This window comes from Erpetoichthys calabaricus, chromosome 3 (genome assembly GCF_900747795.2).
Source record: "Erpetoichthys calabaricus chromosome 3, fErpCal1.3, whole genome shotgun sequence".
Classification (NCBI taxonomy): domain Eukaryota; kingdom Metazoa; phylum Chordata; class Cladistia; order Polypteriformes; family Polypteridae; genus Erpetoichthys; species Erpetoichthys calabaricus.
Genome location: NC_041396.2, coordinates 91,971,604 through 91,989,423, shown reverse-complemented (window position 1 = coordinate 91,989,423; position 17,820 = coordinate 91,971,604). Strand labels below are relative to the sequence as shown.

General features: G+C 38.1%; 1 protein-coding gene across 1 annotated transcript; it reads right to left on the bottom strand.

Moving 5' to 3' along the window:
• Positions 1 to 6,546: 6,546 nt before the first annotated feature.
• LOC114649674 (pepsin A-like) lies at positions 6,547 to 17,572 on the bottom strand. Its single transcript, XM_028799133.2, has 9 exons — positions 17,517 to 17,572; positions 13,770 to 13,923; positions 13,558 to 13,675; positions 11,612 to 11,730; positions 10,489 to 10,688; positions 9,184 to 9,300; positions 8,371 to 8,515; positions 7,137 to 7,235; positions 6,547 to 6,827 (listed from the first exon to the last, which is right to left on the bottom strand). Exons 1-9 carry the CDS (start codon positions 17,570 to 17,572, stop codon positions 6,693 to 6,695), a joined length of 1,143 nt encoding a protein of 380 aa, XP_028654966.1. The 3' UTR covers positions 6,547 to 6,692.
• Positions 17,573 to 17,820: the final 248 nt, after the last annotated feature.

The window sequence follows — 17,820 nt, the reverse complement described above, 5'->3', positions numbered from 1 at the left end:
CTTTCTGTTTTCGTTTGAAGAACTAATTTTACCATATTAATAACTTAAATATTTTTTTTAAAAACACAGCTCATGAATGTTTTTTAAATTTCTTATATGCCAATGCTTCTCATTTTCTTTATTAATATATTTTTACAGTGTTTAATTTTAATTTAATCTGAATTATTTTATATTACCCATATTCATTGTCCATGTAGATATGCAACATTTATTGAGAATAAACAAAAAAGAAACAACACATTGAGTAGTTATGGTGCATTTTTTATAATTAACAAATCTCATCATTTGTCTGAAATGTTAAGCTTTATATTTTTATGTTTGTACATTGTCAGTATTTTTCATTTGGTTTCAGTGTAATGCATGTCAGTGTGGCTGATATACTGAGAGGCGTCAAATGAGAGCTCAAGTAATGGGAGACAAGACACCTCCTCATCCTAACACCCAGACTCTTCTCATAAATACTGTATTCACATCTTGTGCTTTTTCTCATTATTGCCATATTGCTTTTATTAATATTGATATCATATGCAGAGAAAAGGAGTACCTTATTTTATGTGTCCTGACAGGACGGCCGGTAAAGTCTTGTATGAAACTCGGTGTTGATGATTGGAGACAAGTGATAACAGGTACCTGCTTTGGGTAACATGACAGGTAAGGAGCAGGGAAACATGAAACTTGTCAGTGACTGGGATTACATAATTGGAAAGTGATTTAAGAATATAAAAATGACAAAAGCTCAGTCTTTTAATAATTCTATTTATATAAATGATTTATTCTGGTGTGCTGCAGTTTTATCGACTTCTTATTGACTGATCCTTCGCCAGCTTAAGACAAGATGCATTCACGAAGGACGGATGTTGCCGACAAAGTCAGGTGCTTTTTTGACAGTTTGGGTCCAGAAGTGCTTATCCAACTGCTTCTTCTTGTCAGTACTTCAGTGATGTCTATGTCCACTTCTGGATGAATTCACAAAGTTTCTATACAACTTTTTTTGTCTCATTAACACAGAAGTCCTGAGGCTTCCACAAATTAAAGAAGACGCTGTCTACGGAGCCGATTCTGTTTTGAAGACAGAAGTAATTAGTTATGCAGCAAACACTTTTATTCACATTGCATTTTGGAAATCAATGATACATACTGTATCATCTACAGATATGAAAATCACTGAACACTAAAAACATTTAATGAGGAGGATCTTGTCTGTTGTGATGGCTATCTTCTTCTTATTCTTTTGGCTGCTCCCTTTAGGAGCATCTTCTTCCATATCTTTCTGTCCTCTGCATCTTGTTCTGTTACACCCATCACCTGCATGTCTTCTCTCACCACATCCATAAACCTTCTCTTAGGCCTTCCTCTTTTTTTCTTACCTGGCAGCTCTATCCTTAGCATTCTTCTCCCAATATACTCAGCACCTCTCCTCTGCACACGTCCAAACCATTTTCACCTCTCTGATTTTGTCTCCCAACCGTCCAACTTTAGCTGACCCTCTAATGTACTCATTTCTAATCCTATCCATCCTTGTCACACCCAATGCAAATCATAGCATCTTTAACTCTTCTACCTCCAGCTCTGGCTTTCTGGTCAGTGCCACTGTCTCCAACCCATATAACATAGCTGGTCTCACTACCATCCTATAGACCTTCCGTTTCACTCTTGCTGATATCTGTCTGTCACAAATTACTGTTGATACTCTTCTCCACCCATTCCACCCAGCGTGCACTCTCTTTTTCACCTCTCTTCCACAATCCCCATTACAATATACTGTTGATCCCAAGTTTTTAAACTCATCCACCTTTGCCAACTCTACTCCTTGTATCCTCACCATTCCACTGACCTCCCTCTCATTTACACACATGTATTCTGTCTTGTTCATACTGACCTTCATTCCTCTCCTCTCTAGAGCATATATCCCCTCTCTAGGGTCTCCTCAACCTGTTCCATACTGTCGCTACAGATCACAATGTCATCAGCAAACATCATAGTCCATGGGGACTCCTGTCTAATCTCGTCTGTCAACCTGTCCATCACCGCAAATAAGAAAGGGCTCAGAGCCGATCCATGATGTAATCCCACCTCCACATTGAATGCATCCGTCACTCCTACTGCAGACCTCACCAAGGTCATAACTCCCGTATTCATATCCTGTATAACTCTAACATACTTCTCTGCCACTCCTGACTTCCTCATACAATACCACAACTCCTCTCGAGGCACCCTGTCATATGCTTTCTCCAGGTCCACAATGACACAATGCAACTTCTTCTGGCCTTCTCTGTACTTCTCCATTAACACCCCAAGAGCAAACATTGCATCTGTGGTGTTCTTTCTTGGCATGAAACCATACTGCTGCTCACTAATCATCACCTCACTTCTTAACCTAGCTTCCACTACTCTTTCCCATAACTTCATGCTGTGGCTCATCAATTTTTTTCCCCCTGTAGTTACAACAGTCCTGCACAGCCCCCTTATTCTTAAATATCGGCACCAGTACACTTCTTCTCCACTCCTCAGGCATCCTCTCACTTTCCAAGATTCCATTAAATAATCTGGTTAAAAACTCCACTGCCATCTCTCCTAAACACCTCCATGCTTCCACAGGTATGTCATCTGGATCAACGGCTTTTCCCTCCTTCATTCTCTTCATAGCTGTCCTCACTTCCTCCTTGCTAATCCGTTGCACTTCCTAATTCACTATCTGCACATCATCCAACCTCTTCTCTCTCTCATTCTTCTTATTTATCAGCCACTCAAAGTACTCTTTCCATCTGCTCAACACATTCTCCTCGCTTGTGAGTACGTTTCCATCTTTATCCTTTATCACCCTAACCTGCTACACATCTTTCCTAGCTCGGTCCCTCTGTCTAGTCAATTGGTACAGGTCCTTTTCTCCCTCCTTAGTGTCCAGCCTCTCATACAACTCATGATATGCATTTTCTTTAGCCTTTACCACCTCTCTCTTCACCTTGCGCCTTAGCTCCTTGTACTCTTGTCCACTTTCTGCATCTCTCGGACTATCCCACTTCTTTGCCATCCTCTTCCGCTGTATACTCTTCTGTACTTCCCCATTCCACCACCAGGTTTCTTTTTCCTCCTTCCTCTGTCTAGATGTCACGCCAAGCACCCTTCTTGCTATCACCCTTACTACATCTGCTGTAGTTTCCCAACTGTCTGGTAATTCTTCACTACCACCCAGTGTCTGTCTCACCTTCTCCCTAAACTCAACCTTGCAGTCTTCCTTTTTCATCTTCCACCATTTAATCCTTGGCTCTGCCCTCACTCTCTTCCTCTTCTTGATTTTTAATGTCATCCTACAGACCACCATCGTAGGCTGCTTAACTACACTTTCCCCTGCCACCACTTTGCAATCTTCAATCTCCTTCAGATTGACTCTTCTGAATAGGATGTAATCTACCTGTGTGCATCTTCCTCCACTCTTGTACATAACCCAATGTTCCTCCCCCTTCTTAAAATACGTATTCACCACAGCCATGTCCATCCTTTTGACAAAATCCACTATCCTCTGACCTTCTTCAGTCCTCTCCTTGACACCATACCTACCCATCACCTCCTCGTCTCCTCTGTTCCCTTACCCAACATGTCCATTGAAATCCTCTCCAATCACTACTTTCTGTCCCTTGGGTACACTGTTCATCACTTCATCCAACTCACTCCAAAAATCTTGTTTCTCATCCTTTGCACACCCAACTTGTGGGGCATATGCACTAACAACATTCATCATCACACCTCCAATTTCCAGCTTCATAATAATTACTCTGTCTGACACTTTTTTCACCTCCAAAACACTCTTGACATACTGCTCCTTCAGAATAACCCCTACTCCATTTCTCCTCCTATCCATACCATGACAGAACAATTTGAATCCACCTCCGATCCACCTGGCCTTATTTCATTTAGTCTCCTGCACGCAAAATATATCAACCTCCCTTCTCTCCATCATATCTGCTAACTCTCTCCTCTTACCAGTCATACTGCCAACATTCAAAGTTCCTACCCTCTCTTTTCCTGCCTCCTCTCCTCCTGCCTCCGGACATGTCTCCCCCCTCTTCTTCTCCTTCTTATTCTTCTTCTTTGGCCAACAGTAGCCCAATTTCTGCCAGCACCCTGTTGGCTAACAGTACTGGTGGCGGTCATTGTTAACCCGGGGCTCAACCGTTCCGGTTTGAAAATTTGTATTGTTGTCCGCATATTGATTTGGCAAAATTTTACACCGGCTAAATAGGCTTCATAAACTTTAACATGATACGTCTCTTAGCCTCTTTGACCTGATCGGCTTAGGGTAGTATAGAAGCTGGACTACTTGTGCTGTCATATGCCATATATGCTCATGAACTCCACATCAAGAAATGTGGTATCCTGTGTAAATCTTTCATAACCTCTTTTTAAAGTATTTCTTATCTTATAAGTACTATGAGAAGTGAAGCAAAATGACACTTTTAGTGGCCGATTAAACAGATTACATGTAATGAATTATTATTATTATTATTATTACAATATGCAAGCCTTCGAGGCAGCTAAGGCCTGAAGTTGCCTGAAGAAGGTGCCTTGAAGGCTTGCATATTGCAATCTATTCAATCAGCCACTAAAAAGTGTCATGCATTAGTGTTAAAGTTAGTCCCAGCACTGGCCCCACGGGTTGATATCTTAATACTTTTTGTTGAGGGGATAAGAACTGCTTTGAATTGAAGCTTGCATATAGTAATCTATTCAGTTAGTCACTTAAAAGTGTCAATTTACTTCACTTCTCAATGCATACATAATGGCTAACACGGTACATCAGATAAGTAGTACATAACTTTTTAAAATGTTTTCATTTTTGCTTTAACCATACTAGAGTCCCACCTACAGGAACTGCAGGATTCAAACTCATGTCAGAACACCATGCAGATGCCAGATGGTGCAAGAGCCACTGCTTTTACTTTATGAGCCAAATAAGATCAGCAGTAGACTCGCTGACCAAGCTGTTAATGAGGTCATGATGCTAGCGAGACTCAGGATCACATCACGGATGTGTTTGAAAGAAGACTAGAAGCTATAGCAATTACGATAAGAAGTAGTGCTTCAAACATCTGTGCTTCATAAACACGACACAATGTCAATATGTCAATATCATGTATCAGTATCACTAGTTAAAATGAAAACCTGCAGCCACCTCAGCCCTCTAAGATCAGTTTCACTTCAGTTCGCCCCACCACCTTTCTCCTTGGTGTAGCACAAAGGCTCCAAGCCTCATGAATTTCTGAAACACAAGAAGCCACCCCTTGCAGTTCACTTTGCCAGCCAGGGACCTTTTCTTAGTTTAAAAAGTCAATTTAGGTCCCCAAGATGGTCTAGGTTTCAAATTGAACAAAAACATAAAATCTTAACAATTTAAAAATTACATTGAAAACTATAACCAGTAGCACAATAAGATCTTAAACGCCCCAGCAGCACTTCCCTTTCTGCATGCTTCCCACTCATACAGTCTTATCTTCTGGTTTTCATCTCCCATCCTCCTGCTCAGCTGTTATTTATTAAGCTAACTTCCTCTGGGAGAAATCAAGAATCAACCCATTAATTAACCACTTAAATGAAAAAAACACTTAAAGAAAAAAACTTATGCAATACTCAATTAACTCATTGCATATAAAATAAAAAAATGTAATTTAAAACAAATAAAACAAACATGAGAAATTTTATAACAAAATTAACAATTTAAACAATGATTGACAAATGTGAATCATTCTCAATTTAAACTAAATATCAAAACTTATTATAACCAGTGACACAGATACACGCGATGAGGTTGACTTTATTATGAATTCACCTACTGGTAATCAGAGGGAAAAATTCCACAGTACAACAGAAACAGACAGAAAGGTATGGCGGCCAAAATGAAAACTGCAACTGATTTCTGAACAAAGATCAAAGACTGGTGTCGTTAAATTAGCCTGAAGTGTGTGTGTGTGTGTGTACGTGTGTGTGTGTGTGTGTGTGTGCATGTGTGTGTGGGTGTGCATGTGTGTGTGTGAGTGTGTGTGTATGAGAGTGTGTCCAGCAGTAAGTCCTGCTTTTCCTCCTGTTATTATACAGGGATGGGCTCCATTATCCTGGCCTGGATTAAATACAATCAACAATGGATGGAAGGATATGCATATATGTAATTTATCTCTTATATAAACATGTTTTAAAATGTGACAATACTGGTATGTATTAACATTAGAATGAAAGGAACAGGAAACAGCTTTTGAAATAATTTATTATTTTTTTTCCAAAAATACAAATTTATTAATGAGTGACATTGTCTTTTTTCATTGTGATGTAGTGAACACCTTTATTTACAATAAGTTGTATATCATTACCAATCAGCCTTCAAATCAACAGATAACCTACTCTACTCTAATGTGTGTATTACTAATTTGCAAACTTCTTTTGTCTTAAACGTGTAGATAATCATTTTATTAACAAAGTAAAAACTAGAAAGCCAATTACTGACTAAAAGAATACCTGCAGTAGCTCATGACTGGTCTCATGAGGAAAGCAATGTTAACACTGTTTTAGTTGGGTATAGGATGCAGTCCCTTTGATGTTCACTGATATTCTGAAAGAATTATCCAAAGATAAAATATTTGTTTCTATTTGTGAAGCCGTCAATGGTCACATATTTTTGATGGCATGCTATTAAGATGATTGGCTTAAATAGCCTTGACCAGACCAACCATGTTGTTGGCTCTATCATAGATGGAGTACCATTCCTGGAGGAAGACATCACCCAGGATCCAGAGCTGGTAATTGCTGGGGCTGAAGCCAGATGAGCAACCAGAGCTGGTCTGAAAAAATAATAATAAAGAACAAATTTATTTTTGAATATTTATTATTTTAAATCATAGTGCCTAACTGCATAAATGTATACACAATATATTCACAACATGGATGATAATGTGTTATATGAAATGAGGTAAACTAAATGAAAGTGCTTATTCTGTCTCCTAATACATTCATTTATATTGCTCAAAAATGTACAGTCTAAATATTATTCCAGCATTCAAATATTTAAAAAGTACCTATGCAAGGCGTGCTGAGAAAGTTTCTAGAAAACTGGGATTGTAATTTATTATTTTAATGAAACCTTTCCTTACCTGCAATACATAGGCAGAAGCAGGAAGAGCAAATTCAACTCTATTGATGACGAAGGTGACATCAGGCATTGAGCCAATGTTTTTGCAGTTCACAGAGTACTGAAAAAACACAGACATGAGAAAACAAATATAATATAATATAATATAATATAATATAATATAATATAATATAATATAATATAATATAATATAATATAATATAATATAATATGGGCGGCACGGTGGTGCAGTGGATAGCGCTGCTGCCTCACAGTTGGGAGACCTGGGGACCTGGGTTCGCTTCCCGGGTCCTCCATGCGTGGTGTTTGCATGTTCTCCACGTGTCTGCGTGGGTTTCCTCCGGGTGCTCCGGTTTCCTCCCACAGTCCAAAGACATGCAGGTTAGATGGATTGGCGATTCTAAATTGGCCCTAGTTTGTGCTTGGTGTGTGGGTGTGTTTGTGTGTGTCCTACGGTGGGTTGGCACCCTGCCCGGGATTGGTTCCTGCCTTGTACCCTGTGTTGGCTGGGATTGGCTCCAGCAGACCCCCGTGGCCCTGTGTTTGATTCAGCGGGTTGGAAAATGGATGGATCGATAATATAATATATAAACATCTATGTGTGGCAGTGTGTGTGTCTGTCTGTCCAGCCTGGAAGTAAGAGGTGGAGTCGGGGTAAGGGCTCCACCTCCGAGGAAACAGAAACTCGCTTAGCCACTGATACATAAACAAGGCGAGCACATCGGCAAAACCGTATCCCTTTTACTTTTCCTCCTGCCACTAATACACAAGTGAGGTGAGCATGTCAACAAATCGAAACCTCCTAGGAGAGAGATGGCCAGAGTAGTTACTTTCAATTACCTGACATCTCTAAATTTCAATTTTTTTTCTGACGATTTCAATAGTTTCTAGGACCCTGGGCTTTTTACAGCACAGCCTTATACAGCTAATATAATATAATATAATATAATATAATATAATATAATATAATATAATATAATATAATATAATATAATATAATATAATATAATATAATAAATTAAGCTGTTTTTACACCCTATTAGCAGGACAGAAATTACTCAGTTAACACATTATGGGAGACTGTTCATTTGAGGCTAACTGACTTTAACTTAAAGATTATTTAATCCGCTTAATCTCCAATTACCTACATTTCTTGCATTCAGTTTGAGAACAGAAGTATAAGAATGACTTTATGTTTTAAAAAAAGCAATTGATAGAACCAGAATTGTTGTTACCTTCCCATTCTGATCCTTGTGCAATCCAACCCAAGCCAGAATGTTGTTAATATTGTTGGAATCTCCAATAATCATCGAGGTACCTGTATCCACAATAGCCTCACAGCCGTGCACACAGGCAACAACCTGTCCTTGAACCTTGACACTAGATAAAAATAAAAATATAGAAATATAGCAGCCAGAACCTCCTTAAACAATGGAATGTCTATTTGACACATTTTTATAATTTAAATAGTGTTATTGCTGCCATCTGTCAATTACCCTGAACCACTTTTTCTTTACGACTTCTTCAGAAATCTAGTGTCAATCTTTATATACTCAAGAATTAAATAATGATGATAAACCATCAGCTCCAATTTAGTGCCACAAATGTTTATAAACGGAATGGAGCTGGCAGTAGTTAAACACACTAATACTGAGGGTTACGCAAACAACATCAAGAATTATCCTCACAGGTGGTGCAGTGGTAGTGCTGCTGCTTTGCAGTAAGGAGACTGTGGAAGATTGTGAGTTCGCTTTCCGGTTCCTCCCTGTGTGGATAGTGCTTTGAGTACTGAGAAAAAGCGCTGTATAAATGTAATGAATTATTATTATTATTAATTACGAGTAAGGTGTCAGGGCTTGGCTATAACAATAATAGCCTACACAATACTTTTACTTAATATAAAAAGATATGATGCAAGATATTTACTCAGTTTCTTAGAGAGAAACTATGCAGATGGAATTGTATGTTTCTGAATTACCAACATTTCATTATTAGCTGTTTTGATATTATTTACATAGACATTTCAGTAAATAAAATGAAGAACTTACTTCTCCACAGTGATTTGCCAGTAGGTCTTTGAACTCAGAGGAATCCACTGAATGCTGCCATTGTAGTAGGCCGGGTCAAGTCCACCAAAGGTCAACACACTGCCTGCCCGGCCATGCCTAGGGTGTGGGGATCACATAAAATTTTTATTTGCAATCATTCATTTTTCAAGCTTTAAGGTAAAATATATATTCATCATTTGATTCTGCTACTAGCACCAAATAATATGGATCATAACTCTCTATGAAAGGATGAGCAAACATCTGCACATTCAAAAAATCTTTTCATATTAATAAACATGCTGCCTAAAAAATATCACTAACATTTATCCAATATAAAGCACATAGGAACTCTCAGTTTTCAAAGAGTAGCTGGTATTACATGTGAATTTGTGAATTTCCCCTTGGGGATTAATAAAGTATCTATCCATCTATCTATTACAGGCACAGTGGTAAAGTGGTATATTCAAATAATCTGGCTATGTGTTTTTTAATAATATAATTCCAATACTAGGCTATATGTAGATGATTTCCACTACAGAATACACTTGTGTGCAGACATAAACTGTTTCACAGAAGGCCAGATTTGGAGAAAACCAATGGGAAGAACAAGCAAACACACACACCCAGTAATGAGATCTTTGGAAAAGGAAACCATCAGCACTAATTGAGGTAGTACAGGGAGGTTCATTAAAATAATTTTAAAAATTAAATATATTTGTAATCCCTGTACTTTGATTTCCTGGATCTGAGAAAATTACAGCATAGTATGCTATATTTTTAATAGATTGTGTTAGGTATGAAAAATAAATAATCTAACTAAATTTTAATTAAGTAGCTCCTGTAAGTAAAGGGCTCCTTCCTGTGACATGGAGGTAATAAATCTTACAAAGCCAAGACTACTCAGGACTCTTTGATTGTTTGATAATTCGAAATGCATTATAATTATATTGTAGTAAGTCAAATCATATAATATGAAATTATACAATACTCTATTATAATTATAAGATTTTTATTTTGTGAGAAACAAGCTCTGCACTGTACAGTATTTGTTAAAATGGTATGCTAGTAGGCTCTGAGAATTCCTTGGGTCACCTAAAAGGCAGGAGTTAGATTTGAATCTGCACACTTAAAATTTGCATTATTTCACCTGACCTCACACTCGTTTGTATCACTCACATGGTCATAGTAGATATTTGTATTATTGTTATGATTTACACATATAATTTTCAAAATATATGTGGACTCAAGGCTACCACCTCAAGATTCACCCACTATTTTCATGCCCATTTTCATTTAATCCTTTACCTGCTCAAGTAGAAAGAGAAAAGCTTCTGACTGACAAGACCCTTTCTCATCAGGTTGTCAAAGAATGGAGTTGCCCCAGAAGTAGAGATTGAAGGGTAGGCAAGTCCAAGGATTCCATCATATCCCACATAGTGAAAGAAGTTTCCAGGTTCATTCTTACTAAGGCCAAAGATTTGGTTGGTGTCCACGATGCTACCCACCTGTGAATATTCAAGATAGACATGATTTGCTCACATGAAATACTTTGGAGTGACATTACCAAATCTGAAAATCTATGTCTGCTAATTCATGCTCACAGTGTCAGTTTAAATGGACAGATATCTAAAATTAGTAAAATCATGATCACCTATGCATCTAGAGGCAGCTGCATTCAGCAATCTCTTCATCAAGTGTATGATCCTTTCTACTCTTTTACAAGGTTCAAGGAAGCTTTAGTCTATCATGATAGTACTGAGTGTAAGGCATAACCCACACAATCACATCATTACTTCAAAGACATGGAATGGCTCCAGTAGTCTGTGTATCTTTCCAACAGTTGTAGTGAGGTCAAGCAGGAAAACATGGTAGTAGTCAGAAGTTTTCAAAAGGCTGTCTTATACTCCAGAGTAGATAATCCATCTGTAGCTAAGCATGTTTGAGCCCGGCAAGTACTTGGATGGGAGAACATCTAGGAAAAGATAGGTTGCTGAAAGAGATGATGGTAAGGACATCGGGGGGAATTTACCCTGTGGGCTGTGTGTGAATCTCAATGCCCCAGTTCAGAGATGGGGACTCTGTGTTGTAAAAATGGGTACCTTTCTTCAGATGAGATGTAAAGTTGAGGTTCTGACCCTGTATGGTTATATCACTGAGTATTGTTTGAAAAGAGTTGGGCGTCTCCAAATCTTGACTAAATTGCCTACAACAGACTAGTCATTCTGTCCCCCCTAATAATCCCCTGTTCCTTATTGGCTAACTATCTATGGTGTACTGAGAGAGTACTTGAGTGTACTGGCATAAGAATGGCTGCCATTGCATCATCCGCATTAGTGGTAGTTGAAGTGGTTCCCTAATTTCTATGTAAAGAGGTGTGAGCAGGTTATAAACACACTATATAAGTGTAATTCATTGATTAATTACTCACAGTGACTGTGTCGTATCCAAGGATTCCACTCATTGCACCCGTGCCATACTGAACAGAGATGGTCTGGGAGGTGGCCCTGTAGGTGGATGACGCATTCGGGTTAAATGTATTGTGGTTAGCTGCAGAGAGAAAATATAAATCAAACAAAAGTAACGATTTAAGGGTTTACTGCAGAGGTTATCAAGACATTATTTGGACCAAAATTGTGAATGCTCAGATCAAATTTATTTAGATTTCATCTTTCATTAATGTTAAAACTTCTAATTTCTAAGGTCAACAAACCAAGCACAGCATTGGGAAGTTCACAATGTTTCTCTACAACAATGTTTCCATTAAAACAAAACTTCCGCCAACCCACTTAATGCAAGTCACTCGGTCCCTCATATGCCAACATGCACACTCAGAGAATTTAGGATCACCAGTTAACCTAACAAACACATGCATCTTTGAGGATGTGGTAGGAAAACAGCTGTACTGTACTTATAGAAAATTCCACAAAGTCATGGAAGGAGTGAGAAATGTTTACATTATAGCATCCTTATCATTATAGTGTAATAAAGCAACCATACTGTGTGTGTCTCATATTTTATTCACATATAACACATATCATTTAATATTTTAAAATTTAGGAATATAAATGACAGGATAACCCATCTTTCCATCTAAGGTCTTAATCCAAAACAGTGCTGAGGTGTTTACTTTGTGAGCAATAGGGTGTGTTTAGGATTAAAATGCCATAGTGCATGTTCATGGTTGTACAAGGCCAATTAAGAATCACTAGAGATAGATAGATAGATAGATAGATAGATAGATAGATAGATAGATAGATAGATAGATAGATAGATAGATAGATAGATAGATAGATAGATAGATAGATAGATAGATACTTTATTAATCCCAGGGGGAAATTCACATACTCCAGCAGCAAAAAAATATTAAATTAAAGAGTAATAAAAAATGCAGGTAAAAAACAGACAATAACTTGAATAATGTTCAACGTTTACCCCCTCTGGTGGAATTGAAGAGTCGCATAGTTTGGGGGAGGAATGATCTTCTCAGTCTGTCAGTGGAGCAGGACAGTGAGAGCAGTCTGTCGCTGAAACTGCTCCTCTGTCTGGAGATGACACTGTTTAATGGATGTAGTGGATTCTCCATAATTGATAGGAGCCTGCTGAGTGCCCGTTGCTCTGCTACAGATGTCAAACCGTCCAGCTCTATGCCAATTCATATACTATACTAATTCACCTATCAGCTCTTTAGAATGTGAAAGAATATCACAATACCTATACGCAACTTACATGGTTATGAAGAGAATGTACAGTATAAAAATCAAACAGAGAGTGATAATGTTGGAATTAACAAATCAAGAAAATTTGTGTGTGTAAATTTTTGTTCACGTTGTCAGTTAAATTGATAGTTAAAATTAGTAAAAGCACAATCAATTATCCAACAAATGGCAACTGCATTTACCAATCAGTCTATCAAGTTTCTGATCCTCACTGATGTTTTACAATGTCATAGGAAGCAGGAGCCTATCCTGACTGCCAAATCATAGAAAACTAATACAGCTGTTTGATCATTATAGTCACCTAGTGATATGTACTGAGTGAACTGATTTCTGTTTAAACCCAAAAAATGTAAGTTGAGTTGAAATGACTGCAAAGGTCTGCTGACCTGGATCTCTATGTCTTTACTACAACACATATTACTCTTTTTGCTTGGCTTAACTGTATATTAATAATTAAATAAATATTAAGAAAAGAAAAAAAGCAGTTTTCTCTTATGTTGTCATTTACAGCTGTACTTTAACTGTATCAGAAGCTGAGATTTTACATTCCATCTAAGAACTCCTAAGTTTAAATGTATTAAAACAACTGCATCTTTATGCTTCAATATCTTTGTTGTAAATGTAATACTTGGTGTTGGTATACTGAACTGTGACTTACAGCAGGCAAAGCTTTTGCAGTAGATAGAAGGTACCCAGAGGTTGGAGGAGCCAGTGTCAAAGACGACCTTGAAGAACTGGGGTGGAGTTCCAATGGAGATGATCCCATAGTAAGTGAGCTATGGAGAAAGAAATTAGTTTTTAATGAATCCTGAATAGCGATGTTATCTGGAGGAAAACATATGCTTTCTAAATTATAAAACATAGACTGACATCATAGTCATTGGTGAGAGGCCTTTTAGCAATTTGGGCCAAATCAGAGTTGAACTTGATGGATGGGTTGTAGGGATTCATCTTCGTGAACTCTTCAAGTATGCCTTTCTCCATGAGAGCCTCTCGGGCAGATTTGCCCTTGTACAAGTGGATCCTAAAAAACAAAGGTAAGATTCCATTTTTGACAGATGTTCCTCCTTCTTGTAATTAAGGCTTTTTAAGGAAAATGACAATTAAGAAATCATGTAGGTATTTGTCAAAGTCTATGGTAAGTGCTGATAATGTTTTATGTATGTTTGGATTGTTGTTGATTCCTACAGAAGATACTGACACATTAGGAGACATAAAGAAGTTAATAGCATATTAAACTATAAGAAATCCCATCCACCCATTATCCAACCTGCTATATCCTAGCACAGGGTCACAGGGGTCTGCTGGAGCCAATCCCAACCAACACAGGGCTCAGGGCAGAAACAAATCCTGGGCAGGGCACCAGCCCACCGCAGGGCACACACACACACAGACCCACACACCAAGCACACATTAGGGATAATTTAGGATCACCAATGCACATCTTTGGACTATGGGAGGAAACCGGAGCATGCAAACTCCACACAGGGAGGACCCGGGAAGCGAACCCAGGTCTCCTTACTGTGAGGCAGCATCGCTACCACTGCGTCACCATGCCGCCCCATAAGATATCCCACCATAACCAAGTCAGTATGGTGTACTTTAACATATCTGTGAAATTGGTTCTGTACTGTAAAAACAATGAAGCAATGACTGAGTCAAGGTTCGAACCTTGAAGTTATTGGGGCCAGGGTACTAAATAGTGAGCCACCATATCATCTTTTTATATTGGTGAACCCTAAGGAATAGTGGAAAAAGAAATTTGTAATTTGGGTTTTACTCTTTAGGGCTTATTCTCTGTTATTCTGCATTTTGACCTGGAATTTTGTTTTTTCATTTTGTTTTAAATAAAAGGAAGAATTGTTGTGTAACCTAAAGTTTGTCTATCTTCTAAATATTTCTCTATCTATTAATAAGTCAGTTAATATTAATAAGTTTTAAAACAATAATATTAAAAACTACTACAGATTGCCTCTCCAAAATACTGCTTAAGTCCAGACCAAGCTGTCGTATCAGTTAGTTGTGGGCAGTGGAGCGACTCTTTTGGGCAAAGCTTCATCAGAGAGTAGGCAATTGCTGATGCTGAGGTCAAGAAATTCAAACAGGTTTATTGTCTTTCTTTTTCTTTTCACTACATTCTTCTTTTATACGATTTTTGTTTTTTGTTATGCCAGTTTGGTTTTTAGTTGTCATGCAGTTATTCCAAATATACTGCAGGTCTATCTGTAGAATTAAGAACTGTGTTATGAAAATTTTCTAGTAGGGAAGACATTTGTATTGGTGGTGATAACTTGAATGTTGATTACCATATATAAATAAGAATTTCACTGTATGCTCTACGTGTGACAATAATGAGCCTATAAACCTTTATTAATAAACTTTTTAAAGAACCTGATATTCCATAACCTAACAAGTAGGCAGGGTAAGTACAAGGACAATGGCTTGAGGCCTTCAGACATCTGCAAAACCCAATCTAGTTTCTATTTTTTTTGGTCATGTTCTCACGGTTATATGTTTCATGTTTGCACAAGGGAGTATGGTCAAGCAGTGCCAAACTGAAAGTAGGAAACACATTAGAATGAGGCCAGCCTTATACTATGTCACTGAAAATCTCCTGCTCTCTTACTGTCTATAACTAAGCTGTAATCATGCTTAAGCAAAAAAGGATTCACTTCATCTTCTATGTTTTGACTCAATGAGTTCTCCTTTTCATCTTTCAGCTGATCTCTTTGTCACCTTGTCACCTCTTCTACATGACATCCTTACCTGAATACTGGAGGTTGTCTTGCTAGACAATCCACATGATTCCCAATTTATTCAAAACTTAGCAGTAAATTTACATGTGGGCAAACACCTTACAGAGACAGTATAACATGAAGGTTAGTGAAGACATGATTTACATATTTATAGGCAGAGAATGTACTTCTTATAGTATAACCATACATACAGTGGTGTGAAAAACTATTTGCCCCCTTCCTAATTTCTTATTCTTTTGCATGTTTGTCACACAAAATGTTTCTGATCATCAAACACATTTAACCATTAGTCAAATATAACACAAGTAAACACAAAATGCAGTTTTTAAATGATGGTGTTTATTATTTAGGGAGAAAAAAAATCCAAACCTACATGGCCCTGTGTGAAAAAGTAATTGCCCCCTTGTTAAAAAATAACCTAACTGTGGTGTATCACACCTGAGTTCAATTTCCGTAGCCACCCCCAGGCCTGATTACTGCCACACCTGTTTCAATCAAGAAATCACTTAAATAGGAGCTGCCTAACACAGAGAAGTAGACCAAAAGCACCTCAAAAGCTAGACATCATGCCAAGATCCAAAGAAATTCAGGAACAAATGAGAACAGAAGTAATTGAGATCTATCAGTCTGGTAAAGGTTATAAAGCCATTTCTAAAGCTTTGGGACTCCAGCGAACCACAGTGAGAGCCATTATCCACAAATGGCAAAAACATGGAACAGTGGTGAACCTTCCCAGGAGTGGCCGGCCGACCAAAATTACCCCAAGAGCGCAGAGACGACTCATCCAAGAGGTCACAAAAGACCCCAGGACAACGTCTAAAGAACTGCAGGCCTCACTTGCCTCAATTAAGGTCAGTGTTCACGACTCCACCATAAGAAAGAGACTGGACAAAAACGGCCTGCATGGCAGATTTCCAAGACGCAAACCACTGTTAAGCAAAAAGAACATTAGGGCTCATCTCTATTTTGCTAAGAAACATCTCAATGATTGCCAAGACTTTTGGGAAAATACCTTGTGGACTGATGAGTCAAAAGTTGAACTTTTTGGAAGGCAAATGTCCCGTTACATCTGGCGTAAAAGGAACACAGCATTTCAGAAAAAGAACATCATACCAACAGTAAAATATGGTGGTGGTAGTGTGATGGTCTGGGGTTGTTTTGCTGCTTCAGGACCTGGAAGGCTTGCTATGATAGATGGAACCATGAATTCTACTGTCTACCAAAAAATCCTGAAGGAGAATGTCCGGCCATCTGTTCGTCAACTCAAGCTGAAGCGATCTTGGGCGCTGCAACAGGACAATGACCCAAAACACACCAGCAAATCCACCTCTGAATGGCTGAAGAAAAACAAAATGAAGACTTTGGAGTGGCCTAGTCAAAGTCCTGACCTGAATCCAATTGAGATGCTATGGCATGACCTTAAAAAGGCGGTTCATGCTAGAAAACCCTCAAATAAAGCTGAATTACAACAATTTTGCAAAGATGAGTGGGCCAAAATTCCTCCAGAGCGCTGTAAAAGACTCATTGCAAGTTATCGCAAACGCTTGATTGCAGTTATTGCTGCTAAGGGTGGCCCAACCAGTTATTAGGTTCAGGGGGCAATTACTTTTCACACAGGGCCATGTAGGTTTGGATTTTTTTTTCTCCCTAAATAATAAAAACCACCATTTACAAACTGCATTTTGTGTTTACTTGTGTTATATTTGACTAATGGTTAAATGTGTTTGATGATCAGAAACATTTTGTGTGACAAACATGCAAAAGAATAAGAAATCAGGAAGGGGGCAAATAGTTTTTCACACCACTGTACCTAAAAACAAAAGAGCAGTAAAATGAAAATATTGTTGATGATTTAACTTACTTGTGCAAGCATTCTGAAAGCCCAAAGATGGCCAACAGAACAATAGTCCACTTCATTTTGGTCCCAGAGCTTGGCAATCTTTTTCCAATGAGCTCAAAGCTGGTTAGTGACCAGTAGATTTTATGATTTTTTTTTATATCCTCCACAAAGATATCTTGTACACGTTTCCCTTATGATATCAAAGATTCTGCAGAATGTAAAAAAATAAGATAACTTCCACTGTGGCTGTATGTTTTACTCTATTCAATGGAAAACCTTTTCTTTATTGATGCAGATTTTATTGAACATTTGAGATAAGTATTGT